The sequence below is a fragment of the Zeus faber genome, assembly GCF_960531495.2.
Source record: "Zeus faber genome assembly, chromosome: 21".
Classification (NCBI taxonomy): Eukaryota; Metazoa; Chordata; class Actinopteri; order Zeiformes; family Zeidae; genus Zeus; species Zeus faber.
In genome coordinates this window covers 5,785,166-5,806,710 of record NC_137208.1, presented here as the reverse complement: position 1 = coordinate 5,806,710, position 21,545 = coordinate 5,785,166, and the positions used below count along the sequence as shown (strand labels likewise).

General features: G+C 49.5%; 2 protein-coding genes across 2 annotated transcripts in view; both read left to right on the top strand.

The window, feature by feature from the left end:
- Positions 1-7,111, top strand: part of scube1 (signal peptide, CUB domain, EGF-like 1) — a gene marked incomplete at both ends in the record, with an annotated part of 51,429 nt that extends 44,318 nt beyond the window's left edge. Inside the window, 9 exons of the mRNA XM_080022343.1 lie at positions 1,227-1,378; positions 2,044-2,275; positions 2,476-2,637; positions 3,068-3,235; positions 3,681-3,869; positions 4,054-4,251; positions 5,051-5,203; positions 5,950-6,029; positions 6,959-7,111. Of these exons, the coding sequence (XP_079878469.1) occupies positions 1,227-1,378; positions 2,044-2,275; positions 2,476-2,637; positions 3,068-3,235; positions 3,681-3,869; positions 4,054-4,251; positions 5,051-5,203; positions 5,950-6,029; positions 6,959-7,111 (1,487 nt within the window). The remainder of the gene's footprint in view (positions 1-1,226; positions 1,379-2,043; positions 2,276-2,475; positions 2,638-3,067; positions 3,236-3,680; positions 3,870-4,053; positions 4,252-5,050; positions 5,204-5,949; positions 6,030-6,958) is intronic.
- The window catches only part of mpped1 (metallophosphoesterase domain containing 1), a gene marked incomplete at its 3' end in the record, with an annotated part of 147,663 nt that overhangs the window by 74,815 nt on the left and 51,303 nt on the right, over positions 1-21,545 (top strand). The window contains exons 2-3 of the mRNA XM_080022473.1: positions 18,352-18,530; positions 20,333-20,514. Of these exons, the coding sequence (XP_079878599.1) occupies positions 18,358-18,530; positions 20,333-20,514 (355 nt within the window). The 5' untranslated portion in view covers positions 18,352-18,357. The remainder of the gene's footprint in view (positions 1-18,351; positions 18,531-20,332; positions 20,515-21,545) is intronic.

Sequence of the window (21,545 nt, the reverse complement as noted above, 5' to 3'; positions counted from 1 at the left end):
GAAAACCCGGCGGAGGGTGACGGGTCAACGGGGACGCTGCTTTCTGTCGGGGTCCACCGTTGGTTCGCCGGTGTCGGGTGCGTCACACTCAGAGTCCCCGATTCCGCTGGAAGGCAGCAGCATTTCTTTGGTGACTCTTTGCTGCGCCCGGCTCCACCCTCGTCCTCAGATCCAGAATCGGAATCAGAACGAGTTCGAGTCACGGTGATTATCTACAGGCGCTTTGGATTTTTTTTTAAAGTTTATTGACTAATAAAAAAAAAAATTCACATTTGTACATTTATAATAATAATAAAATGAGTTCTCTTCTTATTGATGCATTTTTCCGCCTTTCACTTCTTGCGTGTGCATGTGGTGTTGGGAGGACAAGGCAGTAAAAGCAGCAGCGTCATGGAAAACCTGGAGCACGGAACAGCACCTTGTTTGTTGTTTGTTGTTTGTTGTTTGTTGTTTGCTGTTGGTTGTTTGTTGTTTGTTGTTTGTTGTTTGCTTGTTTGTTGTTTGTTGTTTATTGTTTGTTTTTTCTTGTTGTTTGTTGTTTGTTGTTTGTTGTTTATTGTTTGCTGTTTGTTGTTTGTTGTTTGTTTTTTTTTCCCAAGTTTGGGATTTTCTCCTGTCACAGTCTGCTCGAAAGGCTCTTTCTTACTGGGCACTGCCTTGGTGTGAAGCTGTGTTTAAACTAAACCCATGAAAACGTTCCCAGGTGACTCAAAAACACGGTATAACTTTCCCTCAAATAAAGGACGAGAATTTTAAATGGATTTCAAACAATTAGTTTGAAACTGATTTAAATTTCTCATTGAAGTGAGTTTTAAGATGATGAAGAGCGACGCCCGACGCTTTCACACCAGCGCCAAGTCCTCTCACTTTGTTCTTCTTCATCCCTCCCTCCCTTCCTCCCCTCCCTCCCTTCTCTCCCTCCCTCTCATCCCTCGCTCCTCTCATCCCTCCTTCTCATCCCTCTCTCCTCTCCCCCCTCTCATCCCTCCTCTCCATCCCTCCCCTCCCTCCCTTCTCTCCCTCCCGCTCATCCCTCGCTCCTCTCGCTCCTCTCATCCCTCCCTCTCATCCCTCCCTCTCATCCCTCCTTTCCCCCCTCTCATCCCTCCCTCTCATCCCTCCTTCTTCTCCCTCCCTCTCATCCCTCCCTCCTCTCTCTCCCTGCTCTCCATCCCTCCTCTCCCTCCCTCTCATCCCTCCCTCTCACCCCTCCTCCCTCTCGGAAGGCGGTCAGTTTCCCTGCACGGACGACTGTCATGTGACCTTCGTCAACCTTAAGTGCGACTCGTCAAAGAAGAGGAGGCGCGGTCGCAAGTCTCCAACCAAAGAGGTTTCCCACATCACGGCCGAGTTCGAGATGGAGATGAAGGAGGAGGAGGCTTCAGGTGTGTGTGTGTGTGTGTGTGTGTGTGTGTGTGTGTGTGTGTGTGTGCGTGTGCTTGCACGCGCGCGCACGCAAATGACATTATTGCCATGAGAGCAGTATTTTTTGGGACAATTTCATGGTTTTTGTGTCTCCTTTTAGACAAACATCTCTCTGGATGTGTGTGTAATGTTTTGCGTGGCTTCAGTGTTTCGGTGTTTGTTCATTTAAATGATGTTTATTGAATTGAACCCATCGGTTTTATATTCTGTGTTTTGAAATGGCGTAACACAACAATATGCTGTGTTGTTTTTTTCTAATTTGATTTAAATTTATTTTTTCACCTCCATGACCTGTGTAGCAGCGTGAGACGGTTTATATGGGCGGATAAATACTTCAGAAAGACGTAGAGCTGTGATTATTATCGCCATTTTGACCTTACAACACAAGGGCTTATTTCCCTCATTTATTTAATTTGTCCGGGGAAATTGAGATATTTTCGCGGCTCCCCCCCAGACGAGCTCCCGCGGCACGTCAGCCGGTCGACAGAACTCGGGTCCCAGCGGCCATTACTGAGCGATCCCCGACGGTTCTAGCGTCTCGAGAAGGGAGTGGCGGTTGAAGTTAAAGTCGTGGGAGCCTCTCGTAGGGACCCCCGCCCGGCCCCGCCCCCCGCTCAGTTGCCGCCTGTGTGTCTTGACGCCGCAGACTCGTGCAACGTGGACTGCGTGCGGGAGCGTCTGAAGCAGCGTCTACACAGCGCCATGCGGACGCTCAGGAAGTCCATCAACAAGCAGCACTTCTACGTCCAGTTCTCCGGCACCGAGTACGAGGTCGCCCACAAGCCGTCCCGCGCGGCCGAGGGGGCGGAGCCCTGCAGCACGGGGCAGGTCCTCCGGGACGGGAAGTGCGGTGAGTGCCGCCGCGGAGGGGGAAGCGGCGCCGCATCCTGTTTCTAGTCTGTTTGTGTTGGCGCGGATGTGTTTGGCGGCGTGCGGGAGAGTCAATAAATGGAAAATTGTCTCTCTCGCTCCCCCTCCCCCGTCACTCTCTCTCCCCCGTCTCTCTCCCACCTTTCACTCTCCCCCCTCTGCTCCCTCCCCCCCTCTCAGTGAGTTGTGGAGTCGGGACGTTCTACAGCGGGGAGCAGGAGCAGTGTGTCCAGTGTCCTCCTGGTTCCTACCAGGACACGGCGGGACAGCTGTCCTGCGAGCCCTGCCCCAGCACCGAGGGACACGGGGTCCCCGGGGCCAAAAACGTGTCCCAGTGCGGAGGTGCGACCAGCTGCGTAATGTCGGGAAAAAAGATGATATAATCAATAAGAATTATCACAATAGTTTTAAGTACCACGGAAGAACTCTCAAAATCGCTCTTCTACTTTCCCTGCACTTCCAGATGTCTCCACGAGGGGGCACCAAAGACAAGCATGTTTACCTGAAAAGTGTTGTTATTGCAAAGTTAGAAAAGCCATATTCATGTAAATACTCTCAAATTGAAGCCAACAATTTGGACTTTGAGCTCGTTATTAATTCGCTTGATTGTTATTCTTCAGAAAATGTGTCGCTGTACAATAAGTTATGGTCAGCGCTGTAGCCCAAGCAAAATGAAGATTCTCCACGGTGGGATTTTGAGTATTTAAACCTACATCATTAGATATATACTTCAATATTGTGTTAAATTTCTCACTTTTACAACTCTCTCCAGGCCAGTGTCCTGCAGGCCAGTTCTCTGCGGACGGCTTCCGTCCCTGCCAGGCCTGTCTGCTGGGGACGTACCAGCCGGAGCCCGGCCGCGTCCTCTGCTTCCCCTGCGGAGGAGGCCTCATGACCAAGTACGAGGGCTCCGTGTCCTTCAGGGACTGCGAGGCCAAAGGTAACTATATATTTAAATACATATACTACAATATCGATGCAGTGAACTGCATTGATTACCATGTAGTACATAGAGAATAAAGAAGATAAGATACAGCTTACCCATGGCAATTTGTAATAGCCCTAAAAAATTAAAATAACAGAGCAAATATATATAGAATGTTCAAAGTTCCAGAGCGGAGGTGAGCATAGGAATGGGCCGTAGGTTTCAAGACTTGCACTAGCTTATCGTTTAGCTCCTCCTTTCCTAATATTAATGTGGGTGCGTCCTTGTCCATGGGCAAAACTCAATCCAAAGTTCCAGCCGGAAACCGCTAGCTCATTGGTCCAAACTGGTCCAATTTTCAGATGCAGTGAGTAATGAGCTGCTGAGCTGTCTGCAGCCCAGCTACGCCCCTGACTACCCCGTGAATCCCTCCCTGACTCCCTCCCACCTCCTGTTTCAGTGCACTGCGCTCCCGGTCACCACTACAACTCCAGCACCCACCGCTGCATCCGCTGCCCGGTCGGAACGTACCAGTCCGAGTTCGGGCAGAACTACTGCATCACCTGCCCCGGAAACACCACCACCGACTTCGACGGAGCCACCAACGTGTCCAATTGCAAAAGTAAGGCTTACCCCCAGGGGGCGATCGGTGTGACTGGATATGGAAGAACAAACTATTTGTTTATTAGTAATGGTTTAGCTAGACCGATCTGTTTGGTTAATTCCGACCAAACCGCATGTGTGTGTGTGTGTGTGTGTGTGTGTGTGTGTGTGTGTGTGTGTGTGTGTGTGTGTGTATGTGTGTGTGTGTGTGTGTGTGCGTGTGTCCTCAGACCAGCTGTGTGGGGGGGAACTGGGGGACTACACAGGGTACATCGAGTCCCCCAACTACCCCGGAGACTACCCCTCCAACGTGGACTGCATCTGGACCATCAACCCCCCTCACAAGAGGCGCATCCTCATCGTGGTGCCAGAGATCTTCCTCCCCATCGAGGACGAGTGCGGGGACGTGCTGGTCATGAGGAAGAGCGGTAAACACAGACTGGAGTTTAACCAAGGACGGACAGACGGACGGATGGATGGATAGAAAGATGGATAGATGGAAGACATAGATGGATGGTTAGGCAGGTGGAAAGACACACATGGAGAGGTTGATGGAAATATATATACATTGTTGGAAAGATAGATAGATGGATGGATGGAAAGACAGGTGTAAAGCTAGATAGAAAGACAGATAGACGGATGATAGATGGAAAAATAGAGAGATGCTAGAAAGGTGGATGATGGATGGAAAGATAGATGATGGATGGATTGAAAGCTAGATAGATAGATGGATGATAGATAGATAGATCAATGTTTAGAAGGATGGATAGCTAGATAGATAGATAGGTAGATGGATGGATATGAACCTTTATTTAAACAGGGAAAGGCACTGAGTTCTCTTTTGCAATGGTGCTGTGGAAAAACACAGTAAAAAGTTACATCGCAGATGTAAAAGCAGGAAAAAAAAGAAGTAATTATGAAAAACAATTACAGATATAAAGAAAGAAACATCGTCCGAAAGAGCCCTGGCCCCCACAATATCCCAGAACCCCAGCACTCTCCATCTAAATATAAGGTTTCCCTTACCCAGCATTCGTACGCGGCTGTTGATGGCAGTCAGTGTGACCATAACATTCAGAGTTTGGTATTAAGATGATATCACATGGTTTAAAAAAGCCCGAAAAAATGATGGTGAAGCAGAGAGGATGTCATGGTTCACTGTCGCCCCCCCCCCCCGCCAAAAAAAAAACAAAGCCCCCAAATACTTCCTTTTACGAAATCTTTCAGCCCTGCCCACCTCCATCACCACCTACGAGACGTGCCAGACGTACGAGCGCCCCATCGCCTTCACCTCCCGCTCCCGGAAGCTCTGGATCCAGTTCAAGTCCAACGAGGTCAACAGCGGGAAGGGCTTCCAGGTGCCCTACGTCACCTACGACGGTGAGGGGCCCCGCTGGAGGGGGGAAGTCCTGCGTGCATTCATAGCGTTTTAGCAATCTTCACACGCCTTCCAGACGCCGTAACCTTGTTGAAGTATCAGGTGTAACATGTTATTATACGTATGGTGTGTGTTGTTTTGACATGGATTATTCTGTTGCGTATAGGAGCCATAGGATGAAGCCCCAAGGCGACTTTCCACCGGGTGGACAATAACATTTATTCTATTCTGCTCTGCATAGAAACTGCAATAGAATACTTTTAAGGATGACTGTGGATATGTCCAATTTCACATTCTCACAATAAATAGGTTAGGTTGATTTTATTATAATTTTTTTACGTAAGGTGAATAGTTGGGCCCTGTTGCCCTCACAGCGAGAGGGTCCTGGGTTCCAATCCCTGCCGTTCCGGGTCCTCCCCGTCTGGAGTTTGCATGTTCTCCCCGTGTTGCCGTGGCGTTCCTCCGGCGCCCCGCCTTCCTCCCACCATCAAAACACGTGTGTGTTGGGGATCTATGCTCCTGCCGGTGCCCCCGGGCCGCGGTCGGTACCCGGTGCGCGGCGCTGCGGCCGCCCGCCGCTCCTCGGGGTCAAACGCGGACTCACTTCATTCAGAAATGACAATAAAATAATCTTTAACCTAATCTTTATCCAAATTCTATTTAGCAAGGATCCATGAAATAAGCGTGCAGCCCTGTGTGTTTTGCTGCCGGTGGCGGTGTTGTGTGAGAAGGTGTGTCTGTTTTCCAGAGGACTACCAGCAGCTGATTGAGGACATCGTGCGGGACGGCCGGCTGTACGCCTCGGAGAACCACCAGGAGATCCTGAAGGTACTGTAGGGCCGACGCCCGCCCCCTTTGAAACACCCCCCCATTTTCCGGCCTTGCGGTTAAAACGCGAAACAGAAAATAGGAAAAGCAGTCGTCCGGATGGCTGACAGAATATTCCTAATAAAGAGCTTTTCCATCACAGGAACCGCTTCCGACACCAGGGCCTTTGTCCTCAGTCTTTTTCCACAGGAGGGACTTGGCTGGGAAATCGGTTCCTCTCGGATAGTTGCTGGAGGTGGTGCTTTTCATGGTCACGGGATCAAATCAAACACCCCCTGACCGCCGTTTGTACTGCAAACACCTGTAAACATCTGGTTTTGCACAAGCCACCTCCTGTTTTATGAGAGAAAATCCAAAGCCCGGAACACGATATGGGGTTTCGGGGGAGATGCCGAGAGATTCCCCGGACGCCTCAATAGCCGCAGTGGCTCAAACCCGGTTTGTCCTTCGGCGACGGTACACGGAGACGTCTCGGTTCTGGGGCTCCGCCCAAATCAACCATCAAACGCGACGATCGTCTGAGTTGTCCAGCTTGCTGTCGGGAGGCGGGTTCGAAACGGGAATGAGATCGAAGACGGCAGACGGCATTTCGAAAAAACGATTTTAATTGCACATCCGTATTTTTGAGTTCTACATTTTTCAAATAAACTTGGAAAAAAAAATTGAAAGTTAGAAAAAAAACAAAAAACACAAAAAAAATCAGATTTCTTCTGTTTCGCGTGCGTTGCGGTTCGCTAAACGCGACACTGCCCCCTGGTGGACACGGCACCTTTTGCCCCAGGGTGACTTTATATGCGGAAGGTTCTGGTTTCAGATGAGTCCTAAAAGGTCTCTCCTGTAGTTCCTATACCTCGGCGGGAAAAGCGGCTCTGGAAATGTTAGTTCTGGTCAGATGAAGCCCCAATATATGTGCGTGTGTGTGCGTGCAGGACAAGAAGCTGATCAAGGCGCTGTTCGACGTGCTGGCTCACCCTCAGAACTACTTCAGGTACACCGCCCAGGACTCCAAAGAGATGTTCCCTCGCTCCTTCATCAAGCTGCTGCGCTCCAAAGTCACCAGGTTCCTACGGCCGTACAAATAGGCCCCCGGGGGTCCTGGTGGTCCCGTTAATTACACCCCCCGACCACCCCCGAAACCCCCCCCCCCCCCCGGCCCCAAACCGTCCCGTGATCATTCCATGTCCCGCCGCTCGCGAAATGTACGACCGCTTCTGCTGTCCCCCTCTCCCCCGAGCCTGGCCCTGTACATATACGCATCCATCATCTGAGTTAAGGTTTTAGGTTTTTTTTTTTGTTTGTTTTTTTTTGGTCAAAAGATCCCCCCCCCCCCCCCCCCCCCCCACCGCCGCCGCCCCTGCCCCATCCAACCGAACACACCCATTCCACACAACCGTTTCGTTTTGATCCCGTCCATCGGTGTCGCCCCTTCCCCTTTTCAAAGGTTGTATCGGGGAGGATTTCACCATTTTTTGGTCATCACCGCGGAAACCCAGAAAGGATTCGACGACATATCGGCGGCGCCCTGGGCTAGACCCCCAACCGGCCGCGAAGAATTGGATGTGTGTGAACGGAGACAACCTTTTTTTTTTTTTTTCGTCGACGTGGGGAAATTCCAGGTTTCGGGAAGCGGGACTCCGCCCCGGGGTTTTGAGCCGACGGCGTGCACTTGCGACGTGTGCTGCGTTCCGCTGAAGTCGAAATGTGGGAAAATCCGATGTCCGGCCTGGGCCGGAGCTCCCCGAGGTGCCGGATCCGGCGTCATGGCAACAGCGGGTTTTTGTTTGACAACACGACCCCCTGTTTTTCCGGCCCCAGAGGTCCGAAAAACACGGCAGGACTTTGACTTTCGGAACCTGGACTTTTCCGCCGTCGGGTGTAGTTCCCGTCGCTCCGCACAAGCAGTTATTCACGAAGAGGAGGCGCTTTTTAACAGTGACTCCGCCCTGCCTGGCATGCGTTTCCAGCCGCTTCATCCCTCCCCCAATGTATCACTTTTCGTCTCTGAAACGCCCTTTTTTTTCGTCCTCCAACATTATCCAGTTTTTGGTTGTTTTTTTTTTCCACTTTTTGTTTTCCTTGCGTTGTGCCGCTTGTTTTTTTTCTTGGTGTAATATTTATGTTTAAACTTGCAGAAGCCCGCATCAAGGATGTTTGCCGTAGATGTACATACAGACATGTTAGGCGACAAGTAGAGCTGTGTGTGTGTGTGTGTGTGTGTGTGTGTTTACATGTATCGTGTGTGTGTGTGTGTGTGTGTGTGTGTGTGTGTGCACGCATGCATGGCGTGCTTAACTGTATTCGCCCACATATACAGTACATGGATGTATTTTAATTATTTCCACCCCAAAAGACCATCGACCCCCCCCCCCCCCCCCCCCCGTCCCCACGTGCAGAACAGCTCATGAGTAAACAACTGGTGCACTTAAAAAGCTATTTTTTAACGTGGAAAATGATCATTTTTAAGGAGATGTCGAAGTGCGGGTGTCACCGTGCGGGTGCGTGGGGTGAATGGAAAAAGATTTTTTTTTTTTTTCTTTTGTTTGTTTTTTTTTTTAAGAATAAAAAAGATGATGTACGAGGAGATGAAATAAACTACCTGCAAGTAACGGGGTGTTACTTAGAGAGGAAGAAAGGGAGAGAGAACGTAAGTGATGTAACTAATATTTGGAACTTTAATTGCACTTGAATTTTATATTGTAAACTGTAGGAAAAAAAGGATTTCTGTTACAGTTTTTGTTTCCTTTATTATTATTATTATTATTATTATTATTATTATTATTATTATTATTATTTTGTTTGTTGTTAAGAAGTGTACCTACATTGGGCATTGAGGAGAGAGAGAGAGAAAGAGAGAGAGAGATGATAAAAGAGAGAGGGAGACCCTCACACATAACCGTATCCTGTTGCTCCCACGCTGTAACACCACAGCCAAATCCCAAATTCACTGACGTCCCTGTCGCACGGCGCTCCACCGCAGGGACTGTAGGTCCGGGAAAAGCGGGCGACGTGACTGGGAAAAGAAAAACAGGTCATTTTGTCATTGCGAGTTCATATTTTAAGGCGGAATTTTCATCACGGCAGCCCTCACTGTACATTTCTGGCGGCATCAGAAGCGCATCATTGAGTTTCCCGGCGGAGGCGTGCCTTTTCAGCGCGGGAATAAGCGAGATCGAGCGCGGGCCGCGTTCCCCGTCGCGACGCCGCGCCGCAGCCGACCGTGGCCGTCGGACGAACTGCGCCTGAGTTTTGCGTGGCTGCCATGCTCAGCCGGACGTCAGCCACGTTCCATGAAGGGGAGTTTAAAATCCCCTCTCCTGTATATACTGTAGTGTTGGCAAAGTGTGGAGAAAAAAAAAAAAAAAAAAAGAACAAAATTCACGTCCATAAGGAGTCTTATTAACAGTGGACACGGTGACATCCAAGGTTAACATATCAAATAACAATTATTTAAACGTCGAAACGAGACCCCCCGGCCTGCGTCCGTTCAGCCGGAACCCGAGTTTCTCTTCCACGTTCACGTCGATACTAAAAATAAAAAATAAAAAAATTAAATAAAAAATAAAAAGAAAGGAAATGGCTTCACCCTCTTATGCCCGGCGTGGAAAGCGGAGTGTAGATGGGGTTTGGAGTGTTTGGAGGTGAATGTCTGTTTGTGTCACCGCAGACCACCCCCCCACCCCCGCTGAGCCTAATTACATAATAGGTGGCATTGTTCCGCTTCCCGGCGCCCGCTCGCCGTCGAAAGGCCCTGCTCCCGAAGCCAATTACGCCGCAACGCAAACGCCGCCATCGCCCGTCGGTACGAATTAGAGGCGTTAAAGCGGGAATTGAAGGGAGAGCTCCGGCGCCGACTCTTTGTGCTGGGCACAGAGGCGGCGGGGACGCTCGCGCCGGCGTGCCGGAGGAGGACAAAGCCCGTCGGCGTGTTTCGTGAAGAGAGAGAGCATCTGATCTGATGTCTCGCTCACACCGCGAGAGATCTCAGAAAAAAAAGAAAAAAAAAGACGAAAAAAGACAAAAGGCCCCAAAATCTACGATCCCGGACGACAAATGGAGGAGAAATGTATGCGAAACGATTCCCGTCAAGCTCTGGACTCGGCCGCTGGGTCTCGCTCAAGTCAAATTAGGGAAATGCACCTTTGCAGCGTCGCTCTAAAGCAGAGTCGTACGGACGCTGAATGTCGAAACGAGATGTTAGTTTTAAGCGCAGCGACATTCATAATAACGACTATAAACTGTAACTACTATGAAACAAAAGAGGATCTCCCGACAGAAACCGGAGTTTCCCTTTAACCTGAGCCCTATTTTTAATTTGGGTTGTTTTTTTTTTTGTTGTTGTTTTTTTTAGTTTTGTTTTTTTATTGTTGGGCGTCCCGACACGATGGAGAAAATAAGGCTGAGGTTAAAAACATTTTTTTTTTCCCAGGTTTTTTCGCTTTTAAGTTCCGCTTGCGGGAAAGGTCAAAGGTCTGCGGCCGTTTCCACGGGGACGGTCAGGCGTCGAGGTCCGTCGGAGGCTGGAGAATGGATGGTGGCCCGAAAAAGCTCAAAAAATTAACATTTCCGTTTGTTTTTTTTTTGGTTTTGTTTTGTTTTTTCCTTTTTTGTTCATTTTTTGTTTTTTCCTTCCTGAGAATGTATTCTATTGTGAGTGGGTTTGCATGTGCAGCGCGTATAAGACTGACGGACAGAGGAATGGCACGCGCTTGTGTGTGTGTGTGTGTGCGTGTGCGTGGCAGTGAGAAAGTGTACGTGCCAGACGCCTGTGATCAAGAGATTGTGTATGTATGTACTTTAGTCCATTTTATAGAGGAATAATTTTAATGTTTGTGCTAGTCGGTTGTACCCAAAGAGAGAGAGAGAAAGAGAGAGAGAGAGAGAGAGAGAGAGAGAGAGAGAGAGAGAGAGAGAGAGAGAGAGAATGTAACAGTGTTGGGACATTGTTTGGTCCGTGAAACTCCAGTACTGAACAAATCCAATAAAACACTAGCAGAGAACAGACGAATCGAGCTCCGTTTGTGTGCGTCCGCATTGATTCCGTCACACCCTCAACCGACCGCGTCACAAAAAGGAGCCTCCCACCAAAGGCACGGGAAAGACTTTTTAGAAGTAGAGTGTGTGTGTGTGTGTGTGTGTGTGTGTGTGTGTGTGTGTGTGTGTGTGTGTGTGTGTGTGTGTGTGTGTGTGTGTGAGTGTCCCCCCCCCCGCCGGGGCGGCGCTTATCCCCGCGCGGCGCAGTCTGTGGCCAGCATCGGAGAGCCGCGCCGCTCGTCGCCCGCCCAGACGCCCTTGTTTCCCCCGTTACGCCCTTTTTATTCATTCGTTCATTTCTCAGCTCACGAGATAAGCTGGGAATGCGAGGCCAGCTCTGCCCTGTCGTGTAAAAGAAGAAAGTCTCATACAAGAACGGTCTGATTGTAGACATCTATGTATATGTACGTATATATCCGGTGGGGAGAGCAAGTATTTGATACGCTGCCGATTTTGCAGGTTTTTGCTCCTTACAAAGCATGTAGCGGTCAGTCATTTTTATCATAGGTACACTTCAACTGTGAGAGACGGAATCTAAAACAAAAATCCAGAAAATCACATTGTATGATTTTTAAATAATTCATTTGCATTTTATCGCATGAAATAAGTATTTGATCACCTACCAACCAGTAATAATTCCAGTTCTCACAGACCTGTTTGTTTTTCTTTAAGCAGCCCTCCCATTCTCCACTCATTACCTGTATTAACTGTACCTCTTTGAACTTGTTACCTGTGTAAAAGACACCTGTCCACACTCAATCGATCAGACTCCAACTTCTCCCTCGGTCTGGGGCTCCATGCAAGAGCTCATCTCGTGGAGCCTCAATGATCATAAGAAAGGTGAGGGATCAGCCCAGAACTACAGGGCAGGACCTGGACAATGACCTGTAGAGAGCTGGGACCACAGTATCAAAGAAAACCATAAGTAACACACTACGCCGTCATGGATTAAAACCCTGCAGCGCACGCAGGGTCCCTCTGCTCATGCCAACGCATGTCCAGGCCCGTCTGAAGTTTGCCAATGACCATCTGGATGATCCAGAGGAGGAATGGGAGAAGGTCATGTGGTCTGATGAGAAAAAAATAGAGCTTTTTGGTTTAAACTCGGCATGTTTGGAGGAAGAAGAAGCTGAGTACAACCCCAAGAACACCGTCCCAACCGTGAAGCATGGAGGTGGAAACATCGTTCTTTGGCGATGCTTTTCTGCAAAGGGGACAGGACGACTGCACCGTATTGAGGGGAGGATGGATGGGGCCATGTATGGCGAGATCTTGGCCCACAACCTCCTGCCCTCAATAGGAGCATTGAAGACGGGGCGTGGCCGGGTCTTCCAGCCTGACAACGACCCGAAACACACAGCCAGGGCAACGAAGGCGTGGCTCCGTAAGAAGCATCTCAAGGTCCTGTAGTGGCCTAGCCAGTCTCCAGACCTGAACCCAATAGAAAATATTTGGAGGGAGCTGAAAGCCTGTGTTGCCAGCGACAGCCCCGAAAACCTGAAGGATCTGGAGAAGATCTGTATGGAGGAGTGGGCCAAAATCCCTGCTGCAGTGTGTGCAAACCTGGTTAAGAACTACAGAAAATATCTGATCTCTGTAATTGCAAACAAAGGTTTCTGTACCAAATATTAGGTTCTGTTTTTCATGCAATAAAATGCAAATTAATTACTTAATCATACAATGAGATTTTCTAGATTCAGCCTCTCACAGTTGAAGTGTCCCTATGATAAAAATGACAGACCTCTACATGCTTTGTAAGTGGGAAAACCTGCAAAATCGGCAGCGTATCAAATACTTGTTCTCCCCACTGTACATCTTTCAAATACATCATCTAATAATACACGTCAGACTGGGCAAATGCAGCTTCTAAATTAAGCCTCTTAATTCAATGTTATTAATAATAACCTTGTATAGGACTACACAAAATTCAAATGATTTACCTTAATAGAGGGTAATATAATAATAACAACAATAATAATAATAATAATAATAATAATAATAATAACTACAATAATAATAACAATAATAATAATAATAATAACAATAATGACAAAGTGAACAAACCAAATGCATTAAATAAAAATTCCGTTTTTCAATCATTATTTCTCCTCAGTTGGTCTTGTCTTGGCGGTACACTGCTGCTGTCTGACCAGTAGGGGGCAGCCTCACCCAAAGCAGCACAGAGGGAAGCTCCAGAGGACGGACACAGTCTGCGTCATCATGCGCTTTAACGTTCAAGCTCCACATCACTGATAAATAATGATCATCTCACAATCTACAGAAACCCCCATTATCTTCAGTGTATTTATTTTTGTGGAAAGGGTATTCAAACATATTGAAATATATACATTTGCTATTATTTATATTAAATATACGTCATTATTATTATAAAAATATACATTCATATGCAACAAGAGATGAAAAAAAAAAAGTAAAACAAAAAAAAATTGCCTAAATATTCAAGAAATAAATCATATCATGAAACACCAAATAATTTTGCTTGTGACCCGCTGCGATTCTTTTCGAGCCCTTGGTGGGCGCGGACCGCAGTTTAGGACCCCGTGCCCTGAGCGACGACACTTCCTTCAAAGGTGATCTGTTCTAAACGTGTGTGTGCGTGCGTGCGTGCGTGCGTGCGTGTGTGTGTGTGTGTGTGTGTGTGTGTGTGTGTGTGCGTGTGTCCGTCCGCTCTGGGAAGTACAGTACAGGAAGAAAGGGGTGAGATAAAAAGCGGGGGAGGAGGAGAAAGAGAGGGACCGAGAGAGGGAGAAGTAAAAAAGAGAGAGGGAGGGAGGGAGGGAGGGGACGAGGAGGAGAGAGGGACAACACGGGGGCGAGGTAAAAAGGGGGGGTGAGAGAGAGAGAGAGAGAGAGAGAGGATGAGGGACTAAGAGAGATCAAAAAAGAGGGGGGCCGAGGGAGAAAGAGGAGGAGGGAGAGAGGGACTGGGAAAGGGAGGGGGAGAGGAAAAAAGTAGAGGGGTTGGGGAGGAGGAGGAGGAGGAGGAGGAGGAGGAGGAGGAGGAGGAGGAGGAGAAGAGCAGATCTACAGGAACACCACGCGGTGCGCGTTCAAACTGACCAGCGCCGCGCGCGAGAAATCTCGCCGTTTCACCGGCACCACCGGCACCCACCCGCCAACACCACACCACCGGCACCCACCCGCCAACACCACACCACCGGCACCCACCCGCCAACACCACACCACCGGCACCCACCCGCCAACACCACACCACCGGCACCCACCCGCCAACACCACACCACCGGCACCCACCCGCCAACACCACACCACCGGCACCCACCCACCCAGCGGAACCCCGTGGATCCTGGACCCCCACCGCCACCAGTCACACGGACACCGGAGCCCAAGTAGGTTTCTATGGTTATTATTGTCATTATCATTATTGTTGTTGTTGTTGTTGTTATTGTTATTGTTATTATTATAATTGTTATTAGTATTGTATTACTATTGCTATTATTGTTGTTGCTGTTTTTATTATATTATTATTACTATCATTAATATTGTATTACTATTATAATAATACTAATAATAATAATTGTTGTTGTCATTGTTGTTGTTGTTATTATTGTATTACTACCATTATTATCACATTATTATTATTATTATTATCGCTTTACTATTATTATTATTATTATTATTATTATTATCGCTTTACTATTATTATTATTATTATTATTATTATTATTCTTGCTTTACTATTATTATTATTATTATTATTCTTGCTTTACTATTATTATTATTATTATTATTATTATTATTATTATTCTTGCTTTACTATTATTATTATTATTATTATTCTTGCTTTACTATTATTATTATTATTATTATTATTATTATTATTATTCTTGCTTTACTATTATTATTATTATTATTATAATTATTATTATTATGAAAGGGGGGTAGAGGTGTGCGCGTGCGTAACCCGTAACCTGCGAAACCTGCAACATAGCGTGCGTGCGTGCGTGCGTGCGTGCGTGCGTGCAGGGAGCGACGCGTTCATCCCGTGGAACCCGCGGCGCCTCCGTCGACGCTGCTTCCCGGAGACGCTCGAACGAAACGCGGCCCGTCCGACGCGGCGCGCCGAGCGTCCGGCCCCGGGACGCGCGGCGCGGCTTTCACGGTGGGTCTTTTGTAGGATCATCTCCATGGTAACGGCACCACAACCCAGGGGTCGCTGCGTCTGAGGGTTTCTCTCCGAAACTTTTCAAAAGCCTCAATTTAGGAGGGAAAAAAGAAGAAGAAGAAGAAGTAAAAACACACAAACCAGGGAAATCACCCGAAAAGTTCTTCTATGTTTTGGAAGTTGTTTCAATCGGCTTCAATGCGACTCTACTGTTAATGCTATACTTATACTTATACTTATTATTATTATTATTATTATTATTATTATTATTATTTAAATCACGTTGCCTAAAAGTGTTATTCCATAAGATCATTTGCTTGTTTGAAAATAGGTCCCGTGTTTTGATGCTTGCTTTTCGCCTGCACTTCCTAAGAAACAGCCACGTGTGCGTGTGCGCTCCCTCCGTATGAGGTTCCCATTGTTGGTGGCGGGGTCCGCCACGAGAAGTGAAAAGGCAGCAGCGGGTGAATCTGAGAGGATTATGCTCCACCACCACCACCACCACCACCACCACCACCACCGCCAGCCCCCCACCCCACGCACGCACGCACGCACACACACACACTCCGCATTGAGTTCTGCTGCTTCTGCTAGAACACACACCGTCTTATGGATTTGCGCTTTAAATGACAATTACATTTAAAAAATTGAAACAATATTCATTTTGGTTCAGCTCGTCATAATAAAATGCATGTTTCTTCCACTTCGTAGTAAGTTGATATATATATATATATATATATATATATATATATATATATATATATATATATATATATATATATATGCTGTAGATAGATCATGTCTGTAAAGCTGACTTCCGGTAAAGCGGTGCAGTTTTCTCAACTCCAGAGACCGGTCTAGGCTCCACCTGCGTCGTCGTTATGTCCACCTCACTCATTTCTTGTGTATAAAACATAATAATAATAATAATCATGAAACATAATAATAATAATCATAAAACATAACAATAATAATCTTAAAACATAATAATAATCATTAACATAACAGTAATCAAACCCCCCCCCACCCCCCAGCAAAATGGACAGATTATTGATGTCGAGGTTTTTGTGTGTAAGTATGGGATGTAAGTAGTCAGACCTGCCGAACACCACCCGCCGCACACCCACAGAAAGACAGTACCATCAAATATCCACGTCACTTATTTTTTGTGTATAAATACCATATTAAAACATCAAAAGTCAGACCCCGCAAAAATATACATCAATTATTGACGTTGAGATACTTGTCGCAAAGTGCTGCGTTTTTTTGTTTTTTTTTGTTTGTTTTGTTTTCCGGGGTCAATATCGCCCAGAGATACTGTGCATACTTACTGTGACACCACCCACGCACCCACGTCACACTGCTGCAGTAGATCGACGGACGCCATCAAATATCCACCCGCATCACTCAGACTCAACGGCTCCAGTTCGTCCAGCGAAGCCACGCGTCCTCCCTCCCACTCATCTGCCCGGTCCCGGTGATTCTCTCCATCCCTCCATCCCTCCGTCCCTCCATCCTCCATCCCTCCATCCCTTCATCGCCTCCATCCCTCCCTCCATCTCTCCATCACCTCCATCCCTTCATTGCCTCCATCCCTCCCTCCCTCCATCGCTCCATCCCTCCATCCCTCCATCGCCTCCATCCCTCCCTCCTCTCCTCCCTCTCCGGTCAGACCCGGCTTCCATCGCCTCCATCCCTCCATCCCTCCATCCTCCGTCCCTCCCTCCTCTCCGAAACTCAATCTACTGAACTGGTCGTGGAGGTCATCCACGCATTTCCTCTCCTCCTCCTTTTCTCCACCTCTCTTTTCTCCACCTCTCCTCCCCCCTCCTCTCATCCCTTCCTTTCTCCCCAGCTCATATCCCCCTCTGCTTTCCTCCTCTCCTCTTCTCCTCTCCTTTCTCTCCTCCTCTCCCCCCTCTCTCCTCCTCTCGCCTCTCCCTTCTCTCCCCTCCCGCCTTCTCTTCTCCCCTCCTCTCCTCTCCTCTCTCCTTCTTTCTCCCCCCCTCTCCTCTTTCTCCTCTCCCCCCTCTCCTGTTCTCTCTCCTCCTCTCTCCTCCTCTCCCCTCCTTCTCTCCTTCTCTGCTCTCCTAATGCATCCTTCTGTCACAGTCAAGTGTGAGGAACCTCACTCCGGGAAAAGAAACGCAGTAATATATATATGTATATGTGTATATATATATATATATATATATATATATTCACTGTGTCTATAAATATATACAGTATATAGCGGACACACATTCACAATATGCACAACACAGAAAACGTGCATGTCCTGCACACACCAGTAAGTGCAGGGGATTTGTCCCAGACAAACTACCAGTGCACGTGTGATGTCAGCGTGCCGAAAGTGTCTGAGGTTGCTGTAAATGAGATATTGAGATGGCACGCTGACATCACACCTCAGCGGTCCAGGCGGGCTTTGCCAGAACCCCTCCATCCCTCCCTCCCTCCATCCATCCATACATCCATCCCTCCCTCCCTTCCTCCCTCCCTCCCTCCCTCCATCCATCCATCCATACATCCATCCATCCACCCTCCCTCCCACCCTTCCTCCCTCCCCCGAGTTATCACCCCCGCCGCTTCCCTGTCGCTCTCATCCAACAGTACCGGCCCCCGCAGTCGGTAGCGCTCAAGCACAATGAGCCTCAGAGCTGAATGCGGGTCTCAATGGGCGACACGCACGCACGCACGCGCACGCGCACGCACACACACACACACACACACACACACACACACACACACACACACACACACACACAGAAGAGGGGTTGGGTAGCGTTTCATCGCTGCTCTTCTTTGTGTTGCTCTCCTCAGGTGCAGAGGAGCGGTGGATCGGGTGGTGGGGGAGAAGGGAAGGAGGGGGGTGATGTTCTCTCATCGGCCCAGCACAGGCGCTCGGGGCCGGGCAGCGCTCTCCCAGCCTCCCCTTGGGGTGGGACAACCCCGGTAGCTCCGCGCCCGAGCTCCGCCTTGAAGCCAGCCTGAGACCAGGGGAACCGAATCCCCGCCAGGCCCAGCCCGCTCAGACCAGGCCGTCCAGGGCGCTTTTTTTTTTTTTTTTCAGGTCCTTTTCCAGGCCGATTTAATCCGCCTTGGCTGCGTCCCAGGCTTGACCCCATCCCCCTTTCCTCCAGCGGCCAGCGAATCATGGCCTTCACCCTCTCGGAAATAATGGCCGCGCGGAGGCAGCAGTCCCAGTCCCAGGCGCAGCGGGGCAGCAGAGCGGCCGTGGAGGTGGACGAGTACAGCACCAACCCCACCCAGGCCTTCACCTTCTACAACATCAACCAGGGACGCTTCCAGCCGCCGCACGTCCACATGTGAGTAGGCGCAGGGTTGTATCTGGATTGTGTCCAGATTTGGACGCAACCCCCGCCCCCCCCCCCCCGGTCCCGGAGTTTGGTTTTGTTTCGAAGGTTGCTCAGAAAGTTTGGGTATGTGACGAAGCGGCTTCACACCCACCAGAGGCGACAACAGTTTCCTTGACGCCCGTGTGCGTATTCAGGACGCCCTGCATTTGAGTTTCATGGCTAATGCGCTTTAGGTGTCTCCAAACACATCACGGGGGAATTTCAAGGGCCTGATGCGCGGCCTTCTGCCCGAGCTCCCTTGGAGCGCGAGCGGCGGGGGGGGGGGGTGTGAGCGCTGACCTCTGACCTCTATAACTGTGCCACATTAGTCTTCCTCGTCCGGCGCAATTATTACTTATCGACTCGGAGCTCTCTCGTCCTACACGTGTGTACAGCTCCCCTCCTCTTCACTGCTCTCTGTTGAGGGTGTGTGTGTGTGTGTGTGTGTGTGTGTGTGTTACCCCACCTGAAGGAGAACGCACTAAAGTGGGCCACAGTTATCCCCCCCCCCCTCCCCCGGAGAGCCCCCGGAGCCGAACGAGCTCCGCCAGCGCTCCTGCGGGACGCTGCTCTTTCCCCGTGTCCCCGCGCCGTATCTCCTTCCTCCTCTTCCTCTTCCTCCTCCATTTTTTTTCCCCCTCCCGTCTCTTTCTCTCGGGCGCTCATCGGGCTCTTGTTGTTGGGGGGGGGGGGGGGCCTCGCGCTCGCTCTCGCTTCCTTTGTGTCTCCCCGTCTCGCCGGCTTCTCCTCCCCGCTGCCTCCGCTCTGTGGGGACGGCTGCGCGCACGATGCTAATTCCGACGACGCAGCCGCGCTCTTTGCACTCGGCGAAGAAATATGTTACGCGGGCCCCCGAGAAGTCCTCCCGCGCAGTCGTACAGTGGAATCGCCCCCACCACCACCCCACCCAAAAAAAAAACCCACCTCGGTTGCCGGGACACTCGCGTAGTTCCGGGGAGTTTTCGGAGAAGTCTTAAAAACTAAAAGACGGGGAGCGAAACAGATCCCCAGCGATCAGGTTGGTCAGTCGCGGGGGGGGGGGGGGGCGAAGGCGATGCATGATGGGGAGGGGCTGCAAATGACGCATTTTGGCTCGGATCGCCTTTTTAAAAAAAAATTTTTCAGGCTGCTGATGACGGATGGTATTTGCAGCATGTCCCCTGTCTCTCGAGGTCCGGGCATGGATCATCATAAAATATATATCATGTCATTATAACTTCCATCTGGGTCGTCCTCTTGAACCACCTGCTCGTTTAATGGCGGCTCAGGAGGTAGAGCTGGTCGTCTAGTAATCTAAAGGTTGACGGTTCGATCCCAGGCTCCTCCTGTAGTGTCCTTGAGCAAGACACTTAACCCCTAATTGCTCCTGATGGCTGCGTCCTTCGGTGTTTGAATAGTTGTAAGTCGCTTTGGATAAAAGCGTCTGCTAAATGACTAAATGTGTTCTAATGTGTAAAGCTGATGCAGCGTCACCGCCCAAATGGTGGTTTTCTAAATCCGACTCCCTCATTTGACGTGTTTCGGCGTCACGTGGGGAGAGATTTATTCCTATTCCTATTCCATTTATTCTTACCTTAGAGGCTGGTTCCCGGTCCTCCCTCTGAAAAGATGATCCTGATCCTGCTGAATTCAGATCACGACTCAGTGCTGACGACAAGGTGTAATCCTTAATCAAAACCACATCACCACCATGACCTTTCCACCCTATTTCTCCGTTACCCCCCCCCCCCCCTCCCTCACCCCCTCTGTCTCCCTTTCGGTTCTGGATCCAGGGTGGACCCCATGCCCCACGATACGCCCAAGCCCCCGGGCTACACCCGCTTCGTCTGCATCTCCGACACGCACTCCCGCACGGACGCCATCCAGATGCCGTACGGCGACGTGTTCATCCACGCCGGCGACTTCACCGAGCTGGGGCTGCCCTCCGAGGTCAAGAAGTTCAACGACTGGCTAGGTCAGTGCTCCGCCCGTGTCTGCGCCACGCCCGCGTCCCCCTTCGGAGGGTCATTCTTTTTGAGTCTCCGGGCTCTGACTTGCGGCGGGGAGCTGCCACCGCGTTCCAGAACGCCGGAGCTCCTCGCACGGGTGATCGGAAGATCGGCTCTTTTCTCTCGAGATCCGGCTCTTTGCGGGCGACCCAATTTTCCGACTCTTGGTTGGTTTTGTCCAGGTGGTGCAGCGAGTCAGAGGAGTCGCTTTGGGTCGCGTGGTGAAGGGAATTTCTCCAAAGAATCATTTAAGTACAAATCATTGATTTGAGGAGAGTGAGAAGTGTTAATCAGCCACATTCAATTTGAATTATGCCAAATGCCTTCAGGCCTCTTTTCCCTCCGTTGAGTGAATCGTCAGTCATCACGATCCGTTCACGAGTTGAAGATTCGACGCGGCGCACGCGTGACGCGCGGCTCTTGGCTCTTCTCGCTCCGGAGTCTCAGCCTTTGTGTCTCCGGCTCTTTCGGCGGAGGGACTCCCGCCTCCGGAGCCATTTAAAAGATTTGCTCACTGCCGGAAAAAACTCCTCAGAGCCCTGAGTTTCTTGTAGCGTTACACTCCTGTCGAGAACTGTAAAAGCTTGCAGTAGCATAGAGCACCACCAGTGACAAATAAACTCCATTGATATAAAAAAACTTTCCCCCTCTGGCCATCGGGGGTCGGCCACTCCGCTCCCGGATTTCCTCAGGGATCCGGGAGATCGAACCAGCGATTCTGCCATTGTAGTGGAAAACGCGCATGGGCGACCCCCAACTGGTACAATGGTCAACGATACGTATGTCGGAGGATTTTAAACTTTCATCCCATCAAAAGTCTGCAGTGTTTCTTTAAAAACCCCACCTCGGAGTCTCATAATAGAACGTAGTACTGACTGTACATAGTACATAATGCACAAAGGTTTCTTTGGTCCTTCTCAACGTGAGGTCTACAGCCTTCCTCAGGAGATCATTAATTGCAGATGACAATGCAGCGGATGCATCCTTTCTTGTGTGG